This window comes from Pipistrellus kuhlii, unplaced genomic scaffold (genome assembly GCF_014108245.1).
Source record: "Pipistrellus kuhlii isolate mPipKuh1 unplaced genomic scaffold, mPipKuh1.p scaffold_m20_p_26, whole genome shotgun sequence".
In the NCBI taxonomy this organism is placed as follows: Eukaryota; Metazoa; Chordata; class Mammalia; order Chiroptera; family Vespertilionidae; genus Pipistrellus; species Pipistrellus kuhlii.
In genome coordinates, this window is record NW_023425525.1 from 720,338 (window position 1) to 741,063 (window position 20,726).

The window sequence follows — 20,726 nt, forward strand, 5'->3', positions numbered from 1 at the left end:
GCTGGACTCTCCTCTTTTTAAAAAAAATATTTTTTTTAATTGACGTCAGAGAGGAAGGGAGAGGGAGAGGAACATCAATAAGGGGAGGAGCATCGATCGCCGCCTCCTGCATGCCCCACAGGAGACGAAGCCTCACCCCAGCCACGCCCTCCTCTGCTCCTGTCTGTGGACAGAAGCCCGCAGCTCCTGCTGCCTGGGCCTCGAAAGGGCGGGAGGGGCTCAGTGTGAGGACTTGCGTTTTCCTGTTAAAAAGCCATTTATCACTGGGAGCGATCGGTGTCCGCGGTGAGCAGCCGCGGCCGTGCCTGACTGCACCTTCGCAGACACGGCATTTCCCAGAAGGGCACCGGCTCACCGTTTCCTGTTTTCACCTCAGAACGTCCTGGTCCTCCGCCTCCCACTTCCTGGCAGCGGGACCGGGAGCAGGTGACACGCCCTCATCCCCCCTCCCCCCGCAAGGTGCATGCTCGCTGCACGCGGTTGCAGTCCGGTCCGCGTCCTTGCATGGAGCACGGGGCGTGGGGGCGTGGGGCATGGCTGTGGCTGTGGCTGTGACACATGGCGTCACCCAGCGAGTTGCCAGCCCCCCTCACTCATCCTGGGGGCACTTCCTCACCCCGACACTCTCTCAGCTGCTTCTAACCGGCAGGGTGAGGGACTGTTCCAGGCCCACGCGGGCCCAGTGGTAGCGTATACCCAGGAACCAGGAGGTCAGGGTTCGATTCCCGGTCAGGGCACAGGCCCAGATTGTGGGCTCCATCCCCATGAGGGGCGTGCAGGAGGCAGCTCATCAATCATTCTCTCTCACCATTGGTGTCTCTCTCTCCTTCCCTTCTTCTCTGAGATCAATATAAATATATATATATATATATTTTTTTTTTTTTTTTTTTAAAGAATGGCTTGAGAATACCTTCACCTTTTCTTACCGAAAGTTTACGCCTGGACATGCCGACTGGCACCACCGTGAGCAGTCTGGCCCAGCCTGGCCACGGTGAGCCCCCGGGTGGGGCTGTGGCACCTCATGCACCTGCTCATTCACTCACTCATTCATTCGTTTCTTCCCAAACATGTCTGCCCCCGAGGGCGCTGAGCTCCGTGTCCCCATTTCCCATGGCGATCGATGGCAGCTGTGCAGCCGGGACAGAGCCAAGCCCTGGGCCCGGTGGTCCCCAACTTCCCTTCAGAAATGGTCACCCCACAGGACAACACCCCCTTCCCCAAAGAGCCCTGCCTCTCCCTCCCTTGTTTGATGGGATAGTGTTTCCGGCCTCCTCACTCTCTCTCTTCCCCCCTCTACCTCTTCTCCTTTCCCTCTTCCTCTCCCTCTCCCTCTCCTCTCCCTCTCTCTCTCCCTCTCCCTCCCCTCTCCCTCTCTCTCTCTAGCTTGCAGCTCGGTTCTGCTGGCCGTTAGATAAGGAGGAGTGCCTGACCCGCCCTGGCCCATGTCCCCGTGAGGCGGGCTCCTGGGGGAGGGGAGGGCCTGGGTGAGCCAGCGTGTGGTCTGAGCTCAGAGCCGGTGACCTGCTCTCCCTCCCTCCCTCCCGGGACCACCTGAGGTCTATCTCGGGAGGAAACGTCCAGCATTGTGGTTCAGGGCCTGCTCGGGCTCCTCTGGGCCACACTGCCGGTCCCAGGGCCCGTGGGGTGGGACACGGGGTGCAGAGTCAGCGGGAGGGGGCCAGGAGGCTTGGGGTGGAGTCCCCCTGGCGGGGGGAGGGGGGGGTCTCAGGGAGGGGGCTCCCTCCCTGCAGCCCTGACCCTGGGCCTCGTGCACCAAAACTCTGGTTCCCCTGGCGGCAGGAGCTGTCCCACGTTCCCCCCCTCAACCACCCCCCGGGGCAGAAACTCCCTCACGGGCACTGAAGGGGAACCCTCCAGGGTCCATGTCGTGGGGCGGGGTGGGGGGGTGGGGCAGTGGCAAAGGGGTGAAGATCTAAGGAGAGGTCAGGGCACCATCTGGCCACCACCTGGGAGGCCGATGGCAGGACAGAGAAGATAGGTGGGCCCATAGGACCGTCCTCAGGCCCAGAGCCCACCCTGAGCAGACCTGAGCCTGGGACCCCAAAGAGCACCCAGGACGGAGCTGCAGGGCAGGCAGTGGGGGTCAGCAGTTTGCTGTTTGCTGTGTGTGCGTCTCCATCTGTGCCTGAGGGAGCCCGTCTGGGGGCTGGGGGGCCGGGGGCTGGGGGACCGGGGGCTGGGGACCCTGGGGGCTGGGGGCCCTGGGAGGGACCAAGGGTAGGGGACGGGGGGTCCTCGGGCTGGGGGACCTGGGGGGGACCAGGAGTAGGGGACCGGGGGAGACCTAGGGGCTGGGGGACCTGGGACAGTGAGCTGGACCCTGGGCCAGGGACGGGAGCTGAGGCCGTGTGTCCTTGCTGAGTCACCGCGGCTGGAATTGTGCGGGGAGGGGCGGGGATCCACCCTTGTGTGTCCAGGAGCCGATACTTTATCTCTGGCTCCCTGAGGCGGCCTGGGCTCCTGGGATCTCTGGCTGACGGGACACCAGCCATGGGGACAGGAGGGCAGGCAGGAGTGGAGGCGGGGCCGGGAGGATGGGGAGTGGGGGGTCTCAGGTCCTCGCCTCCCTCTGCCTGGCCGCCCACCTCAGACAGGAGGCCCGGGGACAGCGGCAGCCCCTCACTGGGATGGCAGCGGTGGTGGGTGAGCGCAGTCAGAGGCTTCCTGTGCCAAACCCCTTCCCTCTCACCCCATGGTGCCACCGCCCGCAGGGAGCAGGGCACCCGCTGTCACACCCAGACGAGGGCAGCCTGTGGGCATCTGTCCCTCCGGCCCTCCTCCCCTCCTGCCCCCAGGGTGGTGCCCCCACCTGCAGCCACGCAGACTCAGCCACATGCCCTCCGCCAGCAGCTGGCCCACTCCTGTGAGCCCGCCCGCCGTCCGCCGTCCACGTGCGGGCTCCTGTCGGGGCATGCTCTCACGTCTGCCCCTGCACACGGTTCCCTCGTGGAGTCGGATTTGGATAGAAACGCCAACGACCCTCCCACGGCCTCCCCTGAAGTGCTGCCTCCCCTCCCCATCCTCTCCCCACCCCCTCTCCTCCCTCTCCTCCTGACCACTGCTCCGGGCTTTAGTGGTTCTCTAGCGGGCGCCTGGCCTGGGGTCCGGCCCGCGGGGCCTGGCGCCCCCCGCCTCGCGGCCCTGCTCTGGGGGGCGAGGGGCGACGGGCACGCACTGCAGAGGTCACTGCGGACCACACTCACGCGTTAATGGGACGGCCCAGCTGTGCCCGGAGGCTGATGTGATTAAGGAAAACGTGTGAGAGCCCAACGCCAGCACATTGCTAAGTCCTCCCAACTCACCTGAGCGTGTGCTGCCTGGACAGCCGGGGGCTCGGCATGGAGGATGTTCGTGCGCCCTGCGGCGGCCGCGGCGGCTGTCCCGTTAGCAGCTCGGCGCAGCTTAGTGCAGGGGCGGTGCAGGCAGGCTGGGAGGGCTGGGGGGGTCTTCCTTCCGGAAGGCTCCTCAGCTGGGCGTGGGAACAGGACCGGGCCCTGGGCGTCAGCAGCCTCTTACAGGGACGCGTCAGTGAAGGCAGGGACCAGGCGCTCCTGCCAGGTGCCCGCACTGGCCTCCTGGCGAGCGGAACAGGGTTCCCAGAGCGAGCTGTGAGCCCTCTGCTCGGACCTCTGATGGGGCAGGGCCCGGGTTCGGGGGAGCTGCCAAGGACGAGCCGTCGCTCCCCTGCTCCTCCTCTCCCGTCGGCAGTGTCCGCGCCAACACCCCCTCTCCCGTCGGTCACCGGCCCCATCGGCAGTGTTCGGGCTTGTGCCCTTGTCCTCAGAGTTTGTCACGTGGCTTCTGCAGTGCCCCTGATCTAAAGACACACTCACCCCGAACTCTCCGCCTGCCGGACGCGGAGGCCAGGAGGCTGGGAGGGGAGCTCCCTGAGCCGGCCTCCGGGCAGCGTGGCGCTGACCACCCTGAGGGCCAGCTGTTGGGGGGGGGGGGCTGTGGCCAGGGAGGGAGCAGGGGGCGGGGCCGTGTTCGCTGGGACAGGACGGAGCCGGGGCTGCAGCCGCCGTGGGTGTGAGGACATAGGCATCTGGAATGATGGCGGTTTGAGAAGCTCTCTTTACAGAAAAGCACAGCTCCCCGCACGCCTGCAGCCTCTGCTGTGCTCACTGCTTCCCTCTGCTTCTCGTTGCAGTGTCCTACGCGGCCGATGGCTTTAGGGACTTTCATGCACTAATTTCCCGTTCTTTCTCTCGTAAGTATGTGCTCTGCTTCCTGACAAACACGGACAGTGTGTCCACCGTCAGGCTTCCTTCCATCGTGTGCATACCATGCGTGTGTTTCCATAGCCTCTTGCATGCTTGTCAGTGTGAGATCGGCGCATGTGGACCATTCTGTGCAGCAGAAAGCTCCCATCCACAGTACAACCTCGACAGCCACGTGCACATGTGACATGCTGTTTATTTTCAAATGTGTTTGTATTGATTTCAGAGAGGGAGAGAGAGAGAGAAACATCAACGATGGGAGAGAATCATGGATTGGTTGCTTCCTACATGCCCCCCACTGGGGATGGAGTCTACAACCTGGGCATGTGCCTTGACCGGGATTTGAACCAGGACCTCCTGGTTCCTAGGTCGATGTTCAACCACTGAGCCACACCGGCCGGGCCCCAGCGACGTTTTGGATGTAACAAGTGCCAAGGAGCATCCCTCTGTAGTGACGTGGCGTGTGCGCAGTGGACATGGACATGGGCCAGGGGCATGGACAGAATCGCCCCCGCTCCCTGCTCCCAGTGCTGCCACTAGCGTGGGTCACCTCCTCTGCCGAGCAGAGGGTAGGAAATGCTCTGTGTCAGCCCTGGAGCTTCGGTACGAGAGGTGGGGTGTGTGTTGATGTGTGGTCACATGAATGGGCTCCCAGGCCCTCATATTCCTCCCTCTTCCTCCCTCTCCCCCATGCACCCAAATCCTAACTCTCCCCCTGGCCCAGGGCCTTCCAGTTCCCGCTCAACAGCAACCAAACTGTTCTAGGCCAACATCGCCACCTGGTGGCCCTGGGGGGAATTGTCCTCATGCCTCAGCACCTCTTTTCTTCTTTTTTCTTAAAAATGAAAAGCGACACACGTGTCAGCCCCGGGACCTTCTTTGAGCCGGTGTGCGTCCCTCATTGGGAGGAAATGCGTGTCATACACTTCCTCTTTTCTCTTCCTGACTTCATCCGTGGGCAGGCCTGACACAGTAAGGGAGGCTTGCAGTGCTCCTGGTCACACATCTTTACAACCACAGACACTTAGCACGGTGTGCGTCATAATAAATGGTGTGTGTACCTTTAACACGCTCAGCCCTTCTCACACCTCCGTCCGGGTGCAGTGTCTGGGGTCGTGCCGTTAGCATGAGTTTTGTGTGGCGTCGCGTGTCCCATTTCTGCAGCGGCTCGGACACGCCTCGTGCCGCCTCCTCGCACATCTTCACTGCCGTGCCACGCTCCACTCCCGACGTGTCCCCTCTGCCGGTCGCTGCAGCGGGAGGGGTTCTGTCTCTGGTTTTCCGCTGGAATCGGGTGTGGCGAGCCCGGCTGGACGCCTCCTGTGCTGAGCCGTCAGGACCGCTCTGACGGGGGCGGTGTGGCCTGGCTCACCCTGCCCGGCTCCCACATTCCCGTCCCTCCGCCTCCTCCATAGAGACGGGTGCTGACTGAGCTTCCCCGGAGCCGGGAGGCGGGCCTGGGCCTGTCCCGTCCTAGGCTGGGCCTCCTCTGGCTCTGAAGCCCGCCCCCGGCTCGGCTGGTGGGACAGGCTGGCCTGGTGAGCCTACCGTTGGGTTGTGTCCCACGGCACAGCCAGGAGAAGGCTCCCCCAAACCCCAGTCTCCTGGCTGGAGCCTCCGGGGGTGCGGGCGGCGTCCGTGCCTGCTTCCCCTCACGCCGCCCTCGCCCTCCCGCCGACAGGGTCCCTCTCCGTGTGCTCCCGGGCCAGACACACGAGAGTCGCCGGCTCTCTCTGCGGCACGGCCACCCACACGTCCTCCCTCTCGGGAGAGCATCTTCCCTTTCTCTTTAATGTTTTCTAAACGGGGGCTCCCGCCCTGGCTGGTGTGGCTCGGTGGATAGAGCGTCAGCCTGCGAAATGAAGGGTCCCGGATTCGATTCCAGTCAAGGGCACGAGCCCAGGTTGTGGGTTCAATCCCCCGTAGGGGGCGTGCAGGAGGCAGCCAGTCAGTGATTCTTCCTCATCATTGATGGTTCTGTCTTCCTCTCTGAAATCAATAGAAGTATGTTTTAAAAATAAATAAAAGTAAATGGGGGGACTCTGTACCAGGCCCAGGTCACCCCGGGGAAAGGTCGCCGGCAGCACTGAGGCCCGGGAGGCCTCCGCACACGCTCCCCAGCCTCTGCCGGTCCTTGCTCCCCGCCTGCTGGGCTTGGCCCCTGCTTGGGGGGAGGGGGGGCGGGGGGGAAGACGCAGACGCCGGCTCTTCTGAGGTCCGGGCTCTGAGCTCAGAGACGCCCGCCTGCAGAGGCCCAGAGAGAGCCCCCTGCCCCTGGTCCTGGTGGCGTGGCCACGAGCTCAGTCCACGCTGCATTTGCCCCGGGGGGCCCTCGGCGGGACTCGGTCAGGGGGACTCTGCCCAGCGAGGTCTGGCCGGGCCCTGACACCAGATGGTGGTCACCCTCACCGCCTGGGGGGGCCCTGGTGGCGAGGGCCAGCTCCCCCAGAGTCACCACGCTGTCCCCTCAGACCCTCACCCGCTTGGAGCGAGGGCCCCGCCTCCACCGAGTAAATAGCCTCAAGGCGTCACCTTCTCACCTTCGAGGATGCCACTGGGACCCGGGGGGGGGGGGGGGGGGCAGCGGGAGGGGCCGTGGTTCCCGCCACCCCGTGCTGGCGGCTGCTGAGCGCCGAGGGGGCACCGGGCTGTGGGGGTGCCCGCGGCCCCGGTGACAGGCCTGTGTTGTGTCTTGCAGCGGGCCCCGTGAAGGTAGAGGCTCAGAGTGATGAAGAGCGTGGGCGTGCCTGTGACATGAATGGGGAGGCGTGTGCCCAGGACTTGCGTGTGCTGGGCGCCGCGGGCGAGGACGTGAATGGCCCCCACGGCGGCAGAGCGCTGGCGGGCGCCGGCGGCATCCGGCTCCCGAACGGCAAACTGAAGTGCGACGTCTGTGGGATTGTGTGCATCGGCCCCAATGTGCTCATGGTGCACAAGCGAAGCCACACGGGTAAGGCCAGGTTCTCCGGGGCAGGCGGGGAGGGGGCGGCAGGAGGCGGGCACGGCGCAGGGCTCCAGCCGGGCGGGGCGCGTCCTCCCCCCGCCCCCCAGGCGCAGGGAAAGGGCCAGTTCGACCCCAGAAGCGAGATCCCGAGAGGGAGGCTGGCAGCCGCGGGGCGGGGCATGATGGCCGGGCGTCTCCGGCCGCCCTCGGAGTGGGGGTGGGTGCTGTGAGGTTCACGTGCCAGGGGGTCTGGCCTTAGACAGCGAGACCGAACCCCACAGACAGGTGGAACCCCCAAACCTCCGCTGGAAGCCGGCCGAGCTCAGAGCACACGTGTTAAACCCAGCATCAGGGCTGGGTGTGCGGGGACCGGAGCGAGGGGGTGGGCTCCCAAAGCACGTCCTCCCCCGCCCCTGGCACCGCGCAGCCCCCCACTGCACCCTTCTCCCCTGCATCCCTCCTCCCTCAGAGTCAGAGACAAGCCTCACACGGAGTCCGAACAGGGGGGCTGGAGGGAGCAGCGCCCCAGACAGAGGCCGGGCAGGCCAGGGTCTGCTCACCCGGGCAGGGGGGCGAGTCCCCGCTGGCGCCCCCTTCCTGTGCCCCGCCCTGTCCTGGGGACCCTGTCACCGCTTCTCCCTCCGCTGTCCAGTCCCACTGACGGGGTGCCTTGGTCTGTGCGCGTCACCTGCCTCCCTCATGACCGTGGGCGCAGCCGTGTGCCCGCCCGGGGCCGTGGAGCGGGTGGGCGTGGGCCATGGCACCCTGGTCCGCCGTCACGGAGCAGTCCACCCCGGCCGGGGGGAGGGAGGAGAGGGGCAGGCCGCGAGGAGAAACGCGCTGTGGACGGGGTGCCCGGGGCGGGCGCGTGGCGGGAGCAGCTGTTGGATCCCAGGGGGTGTATTTTCCCGCAGCACCGTGGTCTGTAAAGTGCGTTTTCAGTGAGCATGCCGGGCTTCCCCCACGGCCTGACCCCTGAGCTCCCTGTGAGGCCAGGCCCCTCCGCCCGGTGACGAGTGAGGAGGGGCAGGGGCAGGGGCACTGCGTGCTGTCCGCTGGTTCATGCAGGGCCGGGCGCCGCGCCCCGCCTCCTGAGAGAACGCTGGCCACGCGGTCAGCCCGGCCCTGAGCTGCGGGGTCCGCCCCCGTCGCAGCGGGGAATGGCTTCCCTGCAGAGCCTGCGGCGAGGGGCGGCCTGGCTGACAGCTCCCGCCTCTCCCCACGGCCCGCCCTCGCCCCGGACCAGGGGCCGCCTCGGCCTCACTGGGGGCAGCGGGCGTGGGGGACCCTGCAGGCCGCACAGGGGCTCCGAGCGGAGCGTGCAGGAAGGCCCCGTTCTCCACCGGCCCCTGTCTCCGGCGCTCGGCTGTGCAGGGCCTGGGCCCAGAGGAGGCTGGTGCTGGCCGGCCGGGCGCCTGCGGAGGGTGGTGAGCACAGGCCTTCCTCCGGGGCCCAGGGGCAGCCTAGTGAGCTCGGGTCCAAGGAGCGGCCGCCCTGCCCCGCCTGCCCTGCCCCCCGCAGCTGCACCCCTGCTCTCCCTCTCGGGTCTAGGGGTTCATGGAGGCCCACACTCCACTGGGGGTCCAGCTTCGTTTCTTTCCTTTTTTTTCCCCCCAAAGAAAGGAGGGCAGGCCCTGTGAGGAGTTACAGAGGCTCCCCACCCCCAGGATGTTTTATTGGTGTTTAGAGAGCAAGGAGGGAGAGAGAAACACTGATGTTCCCCAGCCGCTGCCTCCTGCACGCCCCCCCCCCCCCCACCGGGGACTGAGCCCACCGCCGCCCGTGTCCGCGGGAATCAGCCATCGGCCACAAGCAGCCGACCGGCAGGCTCGGCTCCACGTGTGCGCAGCGTGAGAGCGGCCGCCTCCAGCCAGGGGCGCCGCGGGCAGGCCACCAGGCAGCGCCGCTCTGAATGCTGGCATCTCTGGCAGAAGAGATAAGAAAGGTGCCCAGGTAACGGGGTGGGGAGGGGGCTCTGTTCCCCCGTGAGGGGCCGGGCCCAGGGTTCACGGGGCTGTGTGCTGCCTGGCGTCCGGCTGGCCCACCCCAGTGCCTGCAAGCCAGGCAGCTGCCTCCGTCCGCCTCCCGCCGACTCCCCTCGGGAAGTGAGCATGTGGGTGCCGCTTTCTCGCCCGGTTCTGTGGTCACAGGGCAGAGCCTTCCCGCAGAGGCCGGGGATAAAGCTGGACTTGGAGTCCGAAATGCTGCAGTCCTCCTCCCTCCCAGTGAAATGCCAGGGGCAGCCTCTAGGGCTGGCTTCCCTCACCGCCATCACCGCTGCCACCCGCAGGGGGCGCTGAGGCCCCGGTGGCTCACTGATCCCTTAAGCTCTGCGTCCATCCCACTGCAGGTGGCCCCTGCCCCGCTGCCCCCGGAGGGAGGCCCTGAGCCCACGCCCGCCCTGTGGTCCTGCCTGAGGCACACGCACTCGCAGGGATCCGGATGAACCGCTTCCCAGAGCTGATGGCGAGTGAGCCGCTCCGCAGGCACACAGGAGCCGCAGCCCAGCAAGGCCCCTCTCTCTCCCTCTCTCTCTCTCAGCCCCCTGCTTCCCTCCCATCCTGCTCTGCGGAGGGGACACAGCTTCCAGGGTCTGTCTTTTCTTTATTGATTTCAGAGAGGAAGGGAGAGGGAGAGAGAGAATCACTGATCAGCTGCCTCCTGCACACTACACACTGGGGATCGGGCCTGTAGCCGGGGCCTGTGCCTTGACTGGGAATCGAACCCTGACCTCCTGGTTCACAGGTCAGCACTCAACCACTGAGCCTCGCCAGCCAGGTCAAGGGTCCGTCCTTTCTGTCTCCTCTGAGACGGGCCACCTGCAGGGCCCACCAGGCTGCCCTCCCTCTGCCCTCCAGTCCTCGGAGCCAGTGCTCACTCCTGGGCGGGGCTCTGGCTGTGGGTGGCCCACACCAGAGCGTCCCATCCCTGTCACCGGCACCTCCACGCACAAGGCCTCCCTCCCGGACGGAGGGTCCCGGGCAGAGCGAGGCTGGGCATCCCCGCACGCAGGGACAGTTTCTCCTTGGGGTCACACGAGCACACGTACACACGTGTGGGAGCAGGGCCCCGGGTGTTCCTCTCTGTGGGGCACTCCTCGGGGGCCTGGCCCTGCCGGCTGACTCAGGGGGTCTGTTCCGGTTTGTGCACTCTGGCTCCCGCCGGCTCGGTGCTGTCCCTCTCCGCTCGCGTCCTTCCTGACCGGTTGGGCATGGACCCCGTGCCTCCTGGTCAGTGTCAGGGGGTCCCCCTCCTCCCCCAACTGCGGTCACGTCCCTGCAATTCGCCGGCTTTCCCAGCGGGAAGGGCGGTGCTGGTGACTCCGGCTGATGTCCCGGATGGAGGCCGAGCAGGTCCCTCCGGTGCGTGACACCGCCCACGTCATGCGACTCTGCTAGGGAGACCGTGCCACACGTGTCGTGACAGCTCCGTCTTCCTGGGGAAAGTCCGTCCCAGGAGCGTGCTTCCATAGTAACCAGCGCCAGGCGGGCGCCATGGTCCTGGGGCACCTGTTTGGGGGAGCTGCTGTGCTTCCCGCACAGGACACGGCCGCACCGGGAAAGCCAGCACTGTGTGGTTGTCCCACCCGATTCCAGCACCGCACGGCCCAGAGCGCTGGGGCCCAGGATGTGGGGGCGCTGCCCACACCGCAGAGGGCGGCCGTCCTCGGCCTCCTCAGCCACGGCCCCCGAGAGGATTCAAGGGGCAGGCAGCTAGCTGCACCTGCGGGTGTCCGCAGCGAGGGTGCACGCACTTTCTGCGGACAGCGCCGGGTGGCCTCGGGGCCGGGCGGCGGGAGCGCCACGCCAGGCACCGCCGGGCCTCAGGGGCCACGGCACTTTTTGGACGGACCGTGCCCGTGTCCGTCCCGGTCTCCACGCGGTGTGCGTTTCTCGGCGCTTCCTCCTCCTGCCCGTCCCGCCCTCGCTCCGTCTGTCTCCCTGCTGACGGCCCGCGGAGGGACAGACAGGTAATGGAGGAGAAATTGAAAGGGGGAGGCAGGGAGCGGTAAATGAAAGGGAGTTATTATAAGTGTTATAATGAACTGCCTTTCATTTAAATATAAGAATGTAACGCCGAAATGAACTTGTGATCCTGAAATGCATTTTTAATGAGTTTCCTTTTTATTTTGCTGCTTCAGTGGCGTATTTTAAAGACCCTTTTGAAAAAAGCCACATTAAAAAGCCCCACCAAATGCCACAGCACGCGGGCTGGATATGGGTTTATTCCAGAACTGCTGATCAGGAAGAGCGGTTCCTCATCGCCAACGCCGCAGTCACTTTATTCAAATGAGCCCGCATTTGCATTGTGATGTGCCGCTCTGATTTAGGGGGAAAATTAGATTTTCAGATCAAATTGACCCGACCAGTGAAGCGTGAGGGCTGGCAGGTTCATCTGGAGCTGATGTGCTATCAGACCTGCAGCGTGACGTCCGGGCCCGGGAAGCAACTTTCTTACCTGCGTCCCCTCTCGTCCCCTCCCGTCCAGGCTGCGTCCCCTCCCGTCCCCTCCGTCCAGGCCGTGTCCTCCTCGGGCCCGGGCAGCCCGCGCTCACCTCCTGTCTCCCCCCAGGCGAGCGGCCGTTCCAGTGCAACCAGTGCGGGGCCTCCTTCACGCAGAAGGGCAACCTGCTGCGCCACATCAAGCTGCACTCGGGCGAGAAGCCCTTCAAGTGCCACCTCTGCAACTACGCCTGCCGCCGGCGCGACGCGCTCACCGGCCACCTGCGCACGCACTCCGGTAGGTGCCGGGAGCCTCCCTGCTGGGGCCCGCCCCCGGGTGTGCCCTCCGTGGAGCACGGCCACCCGGGGGCCCCGTCCTCCTGCGGTTTCCCCCGTCCCTCCTGTGGGCCGATGGCACAGGAAGTCCCGCCTCAGGGAGAGTGTCCCAAAGGTCAGTGGGTCTTTTCAGAGGATGTCCTAGCTGTCCTGTCATTGGCGTCACGCTAGTGCCCCGAAAGCCCAAACACACGTCTGTGTTGCTGGCCACGCCACACAGCTCCAGGCCACACACGGGATCTCAGGAGCTCAGGCGCCATCACTACAAAGGGATGGACGACCCTCACGGGGCCTGGGGTGGACCCTGTCACTGAGGGCACCCCTCCCCATCCCGACCGCCTTCCCGGCACCGACGGGGAGGAGCTCCCACGACCACACCGGCGTCACCTGGACGGTCGGGGTCCTACATCTGCCAGGGAAGGGCGCACGGAGCCGGGAGTGACCCCGCCCAGCGAGCCAGCAGGCCAGCCCGGGTCACAGTGGGGTCAAGGTCACCTCCCCATCGGGGTCGGGGCAGGCGCTGCAGGCCGGGGAGGGGTTGCTAAGGCGACAGGGACTCTCTCATGAGAGACCGGGCCTCCCCACACAGGGAGTGGTGAGTGACGGGCGTTGTTACCGTCCCCATGTGTCAGTCACAAGAGGCGCATGTTGTCCCTGTAGAGGGGAGGTGTGCCCGTGGATGGGGTGTGCCACGTGGAGGGAGGTGTGTCACATGGAGGGTGTGCCACGTGGAGGGAGTGTGTCACATGGAGGGGGGTGTGCCATGTGGAGGGGGTGTGTCACATGGAGGGGGTGTGCCATGTGGAGGGGGTGTGTCACATGGAGGGTGTGCCATGTGGAGGGCGTGTGCCACGTGGACGGGGTGTGCAACATGGAGGGGGAGGAGTGCAGGGACTAAGTGACCAGCAGGCCGGGCAGGCTCCGGGTGTGAGTCAGCGGCCTGGGTCCCCAGGCAGGTAACCGGCCAGGGACGTGGCAGACACGCTGTAAGGTGTCAGGTGGACACCCAGGAGCCAGCAGGGCAGGAGCCACTGCCCAGCGGGCACGTCCTCGGCCCGCACCGGCCATGGCTGTGCTGGTGACACCAGAGGTCCCCCCTGCCCTTTGCCAGCCCGGAGCTCCAGAGGCTGCTCTGTGCCCTCCGCTGCCGCATCGGGAACCCCTCGGCGTGGCCTGGGCGCTCTGAGCCTGAGGGCAGCTGCGGCCGGCTGGGTAACAGCTGTGTCACATGTCCCCCACCCCCTGCTGCCCCCAGGCCGGCATTTAACGGGGCCTCGCACTGGGTTCTGTTTCCGCAGTTGGCAAACCTCACAAGTGTGGGTACTGCGGCCGGAGCTACAAGCAGCGGAGCTCCTTAGAGGAACACAAGGAGCGCTGCCACAACTACCTGCAGTCCATGGGGCTCCCGGGCACGCTGTACCCAGGTAAGCCCGCCACCAATGGGCCTGGGGTTGCACCTGCAGCCGAGGTGCCGTCCTTGACCGGGGATCAAGCCTGTGGCCCTTCCGTCTGGGGGGAGGACAGGAGCGGCGGGGGAGGGGGCATGTGACACAGCTGTCACCCAGTGGCCGCAGCTGCCCTCAGGCTCAGAGCGCCCCGGGAACGGAACCCTGACCTCCTGGCTCCCAGGTGGACGCTCGAGCACTGAGCCGGCCGGGGAGGGCTGGCTCTGTCGGCTTCTGGCACGTGTCAGATGGACGCTGGGACCGGGGGTCCCGCCAGCGCTCCTGACCCCCTCCCCCATTTGGTTCCAGTCATCAAGGAGGAGGCGAACCACGCCGAGGCGGCCGAGGACCTGTGCAAGGCGGGCGCCGAGCGGGCCCTGGTGCTGGACAGGCTCGCCAGTAACGTGGCCAAACGTAAGAGCTCTCTGCCTCAGAAGTTCGTTGGTAAGAGTCCATGTTTGCTGTCTCTTCACACCCGGTGTGGGGCGGCCTGGGTCCGGGGCGGCTGGGAGAAAGAGGCCCGTCTCCCGGGGGGCGGCCCTTAAACCCCAGCTCTTCCGGAGGGGCCCCCCGTCCTCAGGGAGGACCTGCCCCTGGACACTCGGTGGGACGGGTGGCGGGTCCGTGGGCCAGGCTCACGGCACAGCCAGACACTGCAGCCTGAGCTGGATGTGGCCGGTCACGCGGAGCGCCGGCCCCGCCTGCAGGTTCACGGCAGACTGGGCTGCAGGAGGAGGGTCGGGGAGTGGGCGCTGGCCGGCAGGGGCACCCACACCTGTGCCAGCTGAGAGCAGGCCTCTCCCGTGGAGCGTGCCCGCTCGGGCGGTGGGCGGGCGCCCGACGTAGTAGCGGGAGGGGGGCCCGCTGGGGCCCCTGGGATCTGTCAGAGCCACGCGCTGTCTCCCTGGATTCATAGTAATGCCCAGGTGGTGAGAACACTTAGCAACTGTCAGTGTTAAGGTCGATGTTATCACTGGGACAAAATAGACGGGACGGGGGAGGGCCCTCAGGGAGGACCCTCAGGGAGGATGGGGCGTGGCCTCAGGGAGGAGGGAGGAGGGGCCTCAGGAGGATGAGCATTGCAGGGAAACCTGCCAGGGGTTGGGGGTTGGGAAGGTAGAGAAGGAAGTTGAAGACACTTTTGCAAACCACCTGCTGGAACTCGGGAGCCGCCCAGACGTGTGAGCTGCAGGCTGTGCCCAGGAGCCCGCACTTCCTGAGCAGAGGGGGCGGAGTCATGGGCCACTAGGCTGCTGGCCATGGGGCGTCAAGTCCCCTGGGCGGGGGTGCGGGGCTCAGTCCTGGGCGGGAGGCAGGGGGCTCAGTCCTGGGGGGGCAGGGCTCAGTCCGGGGGGGGGGGGCCTCAGTCCTGGGCTGGGGGTCACTGACTGGGAAGGGAAGCTGGTTGACTTCCTGCTCACCTGCCAGGCTTTGTCAGGGTGTGGAGACTCCGCCCCCTGAGCCTCTGGAACCCCTGCCCCCGCCGGGGAGACCCCAGGGCAGGTGCTGGCTGAGGCAGTGATCTCTTCATCGCGTGGACTTCACAGTCATGCAGCCTTTTCTGAGAAAACCCGGCAGGCATGGTGCGTGCTTGGTCGTCCTGTGCTTGTGGACGGGGAGTCCGCGGCCGCGTGGTGGGGAGGCCCTTTGTGTCCCCGAGAGCCTCTCAGAACTTCCACGATGAGGATGGCTGGATCTCGTCTCCCGAAACGCCTCGAGAGCCCTTTCCTCGGCCTCAGCGTTCGGCCTCCTCCCTGGGCCGTGACCGGAGCTTCGCTCTCTGGTCAAAACCTGCCCCCTCCCGATCCCCCTATTTCTGGGAAATCCCCTTCGCTGAGGGCGCCTCTGCGCCTTCCCTGCCGTCTCTCGGACACAGCTGTCGTGTCTGTCAGGGTGTCCCGCCTCTTCGTGTCTGTGCGGACCCCCTGGGCCAGGCTTCTCCCTGCCCCTGGCCGCTCCGGGGCCTCGGACCGCGCGCCGGCTCTGAGTGAGGCCTCAGAGTGTTTGGGGCCAGGACCGCAGCCCCCTCCTCGCCGCATCCTGTTGTTTGACATCTGCCTCTCCCGATCTCTCCGGGTCCACCACGCAGCCCCCGCCAGCCACTTCCTGTCTTCTGTGAATCGAGCCTCTCCCGGGCCGTGGCTCCTGGGCCTGTGGCTTCCTCTCCCTCTGAGCCGTCCTCACAGCCGGCGAGACGGGCTTTCATCTCCAGCTCTTCTCGGCTGGCACAGATCGGCCGATGGTCTGACACCCTCCCCACTGTACTTGGGCTTCCTTTTCCTGTGAGAGCCTGTGGGCGCCTCTGAACTTGAGAGGACGCCACGGGAGGGTGGGGGGCAGGTGAGGCAGTGTAACTGTGATTAAAGGCTATCTCTTATAGGCACACAGCGGCTAGATGATGACAATCTCTGAACACATAATGATCTGGCCCCTCAGTGTATATGTGATATACATTAGAGGCCCGGTGCATGAATTCGTGCATGGGTGGGGTCTGGCCAGCCTGGCCAGGGGGAGGGGACATGGCGGTTGGCCGGCCTGCCTGCTGGTCAAACTCCTGGTAGAGGGGACAATTTGTGTATTAGCCTTTTATTCTATGGAATATACACTGAGTGGCCAGATTATTATGTGTTCAGAAGTCATCATCTATGTAAATATCTATGTTTTTGTTGACTTTCTTTTTAGAGGGATAGATGGATGAGAGAGAAACTTCATGGACGGGCTGCCTCCTGCACGTTTCCCAAAGGGGATGGAGCCCGCAACCCGGGCCTGTGCCCTCACCGGGAATCGAACCAGCGGCCTCTTGGTTCCGGGTCGATGCACAGCCGCTGAGCCACGCCAACCGGGCTGAAAGCCCATCTCCCGGCTCGCTCCCCAGAATGCTCGTCAGGGGCCCTGGCTGGGCCGCTCCCCATCCCGGGTGTGGGCCCCTCCGTGCAGGGGCGACATCTCCGAGGGGGCCCCTCGGCTCCCCGCCCGGCACTTCCATGGCAGAGTGGACCGTGTGTGATCTGAGTAGAGACAGGGCCTGTGCCCCCCTGATTCCCCCCCCCCCCCAGTGTTAAAATGAGCGGAAGCCGAGCCGTCATGTGATGCCTGTCCATTCAGAGCGAGAAAAGAGACTGAGGACACTCAGGCTGAGCCAGCTCCTGGGCCACCGATGCTCACAGGGTTTTTAAAGAATTCTTAGTGCCCTGGCCCATCGCCAGCCTGCAGACCAAAGGGTCCCGGGTTCGATTCCAGCCAAGGGCACGTACCTCTGTGTCAGGCTCCTCCCTGGCCTGGGTGCCATCGGTGTGTCTCTCTCACATCCATGTTTCTCTCTGTCTCCCCCCTTCCCACTCTCTCTAGAAATCAGTGGAAAATATGCTTGGGCAGGGATTTTACAAAGAACAAATAATAAGGATTATTAGCAAGTCTGCGAACTGTGGGGTGGTCTATTGGTCGTCCGTGGCAGGTCTGGCAGGAGACCTGGATGTGGGGTCAGCGTGGGAGGCTGGGGCCTCCTGCCGCCCCTCCCCCCGCCCCATCAGCTATTGCCTGGGACTCCTAGGAGAGCCTAGTGAGTGCCTTCCTCTGTCCCCTACTCCCCCTCCCCGGCCTGGCCCTCCTGAGGACGTGAGGCTTTCTCCCTTCAGCCACAATGGCTTCAGCCGGCCGTGGACCAAGCTCTGAGGATCCAGCCTGGCCCCCAGCCGGCGCTGCCCCCCACCATGTGCCCAGGGCCCTGGCCTCACCACCGTTACCGCCCCCCCAAGCTCCAGGCTCCTCTGCCCCGGTTCCTCTTGCTGTGCTCACTGTGCGACCCGAGCCGCTCACACACACACCACTGGAGCCTCTTTGTCCTCAGAGGACTCGAAGTGCATGTGCCATCATGCTTTGGGGTCTCCCCCCCTCGTTCCTCTGGGCTGCGAGGACGGGGGCCATCTTGCTGGCTGGCCTTGCTGTCCCACTGCCGTCTGTGGGAGCTGTTCAGGGAAGTCGTGTAGCACTTAGCCTGTGAGCTACCTGCCTGGAGGGGAGCTGTTGGCCTGACTGGCTGTGGCCGGGGACCCTCAGCCCGGCTCCACGCGGGCGCACAGCCGTGTAGGGGGGCCGTTCTAGATCCCCATGGGCTGGGCACAGACTCCGGCTCATGGGAGGGGCTCCTGCAGACAGCGCAGACGTGCGTGGCCGTGGCCGTGGCCGTGGCCATGGCCGTGGCCGTGCGTCTCGTGGCGGTCTCGGGCCGTGGCTCCGGGGCGTCTCCTCCTCAGCCACCTCCCCCACGGGAACGCCGTCTGCTGCTGGCTCTCCCTCCCGTGGAGCCCGGTCCCGGGGCTGCGGCCGAGGGAGAGGCGGGTCCCAGTGCGGGACGTGGGGCGGGGGTAGGTCTGAGGAACAGAGTGCGGTCTCTCCCGATGGCGCCTCCCAAGTGTCAGACTCAGGGTCTGAGCACGGCATACCGCCCCCGCAGAGAAGCGCGTGGCTCCCTGTGCGAAAGGCCACGCCGTCACCATGTTAGTGGATTAAATGGGTTTCTGGCCAGTTACACGCCATGCAGGGCACCTGTTGAACACGGAGCTCCCGTGTAGCCTGACCCCCCTCCCGCTGACCCCCTCCCGCTGACCCCCCTCCCGCTGACCCCCTCCCGCTGACCCCCCTCCCGCTGACACCCTCCCGCTGACCCTCCCCCGCTGACCCTCCTCCCACTGACCCCCTCCCGCTGACCCCCTCCCGCTGACCCCCCTCCTGCTGACCCCCTCCCGCTGACCCCCTCCCGCTGACCCCCTCCCGCTGACCCCCCCTCCTGCTGACCCCCTCCCGCTGACCCCCCCTCCCGCTGACCCCCTCCCGCTGACCCTCCCCCGCTGACTCCCCCTCCCGCTGACCCTCCCCCGCTGACCCCCTCCCGCTGACCCCCTCCCGCTGACCCCCTCCCGCTGACCCCCTCCCGCTGACCCTCCCCCGCTGACCCCCTCCCGCTGACCCTCCCCCGCTGACCCCCTGCCGCTGACCCCCTCCCGCTGACCCTCCCCCGCTGACCCCCTCCCGCTGACCCCCTCCCGCTGACCCCCTCCCGCTGACCCTCCCCCGCTGACCCCCTCCCGCTGACCCCCTCCCGCTGACCCTCCCCCGCTGACCCCCTCCCGCTGACCCCCTCCCGCTGACCCCCTCCCGCTGACCCTCCCCTGCTGACCCCCTCCCGCTGACCCCCCTCCCGCTGACCCCCTCCCGCTGACCCCCTCCCGCTGACCCTCCCCCGCTGACCCCCTCCCGCTGACCCTCCCCCGCTGACCCCCCTCCCGCTGACCCCCTCCCGCTGACCCTCCCCCGCTGACCCCCTCCCGCTGACCCTCCCCCGCTGACCCCCCTCCCGCTGACCCCCTCCCGCTGACCCTCCCCCGCTGACCCCCTCCCGCTGACCCTCCCCCGCTGACCCTCCCCCGCTGACCCCCTCCCGCTGACCCCCTCCCGCTGACCCCCTCCCGCTGACCCTCCTCCTGTCACAGGGGACAAGTGCCTGCCGGACGCGCCCTACGATGGCAGCAGTGGCTACGAGAAGGAGCAGGAGCTGATGCAGACGCACGTGATGGACCAGGCCATCAACAACGCCATCAGCTACCTGGGCGCCGAGTCGCTGCGCCCGCTGGTGCAGACGCCGCCGGGCGGGGCGGAGGCGGGCGCTGTGCTCAGCCCGCTGTACCCGCTGCACAAGCCGCCGGGCGAGGGCGCCGCGCGGGCCGGGCTGTCGGCGCAGGACAGCGCCGTGGAGAACCTGCTGCTGCTCTGCAAGGCCAAGACCCTGTCCTCCGAGCGCGAGGCCTCGCCCAGCCACAGCGGCCACGACTCCACCGACACCGAGAGCAACGAGGAGCCGCGGGCCGGCCTGCTGTGCCTGGGCCACGGCGCCCACGCCCGCAACGGGCTGGCCATCAAGGAGGAGCTGCCGGCCTACGAGGCGCTGCGGGCGGCCTCCGAGGGCGGCCCGGACACCCTCCGTGTGGTGGGCGCGGGCGGCGAGCCCCTCAAGGCCTACAAGTGCGAGCACTGCCGCGTGCTCTTCCTCGACCACGTCATGTACACCATCCACATGGGCTGCCACGGCTTCCGCGACCCCTTCGAGTGCAACATGTGCGGCTACCACAGCCAGGACCGCTACGAGTTCTCCTCCCACATCACCCGGGGCGAGCACCGCTACCCCCTGAGCTAAGCCCGGCGGCCGGGCCAGGGCCGGCGTGGACAGACTGCCGGACGCGGGCTCACGTGGACGGACCGGCCGGCACGGGCTCACGTGGACGGACTGCCGGACGCTGGCTCACGTGGACGAGCCGGCCGACACGGTCTCACGTGGACGGACCGGCCGGCACGGGCTCACGTGGACAGACCGGCCGACAGGGCTCACGTGGACGAGCCGGCCGACACGGGCTCACGTGGACGGACCGGCCGACAGGGCTCACGTGGACGGACCGGCCGACACGGGCTCACGTGGACGGGCCGGCCGACAGGGCTCACGTGGACCGGCCGGCACGGGCTCACATGGACGGACCGGCCGACACGGGCTCACGTGGACGGGCCGGCCGACACGGGCTCACGTGGACGGACTGCCAGACGCGGGCTCACGTGGACGGACCGGCCGGCGGACGTGGGCTCACGTGGACGGACCGGCCGGCACGGGCTCACGTGGACGGACCGGCGGCCGTGGGCTCACGTGGACCGACTGGCCGACACGGGCTCACGTGGACAGACTGCCGGACACCGGCTCACGTGGATGGACCGGCCAACACGGGCTCACGTGGACGGACCGGCAGATGCAGGCTCACGTGGATGGACCGGCCGACACGGGCTCACGTGGACAGACCGGCCGACACGGGCTCACGTGGACGGACCGGCAGACGCAGGCTCACGTGGACCGACCGGCCGACACAGGCTCACGTGGACGGACTGCCGGACGCAGGTTCATGTGGACGGACCGCCGACATGGGCTGCCTCTCCGGGGCAGCTCCTCCGTGGGCTCGGCTTGTAAGCTGGTTGGGACTTGATCTGTGGGAGCCAACCCAGGTGTGTGTCTCTGTCTCCCCCCCACTCCCCCCCTCACTCTCTCCAAAACCCCCAGGAAACAATGCCCTCAGTGAGGAGTAACCACAACAAAAGGCCGGAGCCCACAGAGACGGCCGCCCGCGCCCGGGACTCTGCACGGACGGCGCGGCGCCGTGAAGCTGCCACAGCACCGCCGGCTCCACGGGGCCGGCACGCTGCCCCGCCGGCCGCCACGTGAGGGCCTTCGTGGACCCGGGGCGCCCGCACAGGGCTCGGCGGGAGCTGCTGTTTCCAGAGGCCT

The 20,726-nt window shown here is 66.7% G+C and overlaps 1 protein-coding gene across 5 annotated transcripts in view; it reads left to right on the top strand.

Annotated features, from left to right (window-relative positions):
* IKZF1 (IKAROS family zinc finger 1) overlaps positions 1–19,640 on the top strand; it is a 47,950-nt gene extending 28,310 nt beyond the window's left edge. Inside the window, exons 5-9 of one of the 5 annotated variants that reach the window (XM_045587181.1) lie at positions 6,940–7,191; positions 11,758–11,925; positions 13,262–13,387; positions 13,718–13,852; positions 18,898–19,640. In XM_045587181.1, coding sequence (XP_045443137.1) covers positions 6,940–7,191; positions 11,758–11,925; positions 13,262–13,387; positions 13,718–13,852; positions 18,898–19,598 — 1,382 coding nt within the window. In that variant the 3' untranslated portion in view covers positions 19,599–19,640. The remainder of the gene's footprint in view (positions 1–6,939; positions 7,192–11,757; positions 11,926–13,261; positions 13,388–13,717; positions 13,853–18,897) is intronic. The other 4 variants (XM_045587177.1, XM_045587179.1, XM_045587178.1 and 1 more) reach the window with 4 other exon arrangements.
* The last annotated feature ends 1,086 nt before the right edge of the window (positions 19,641–20,726 follow it).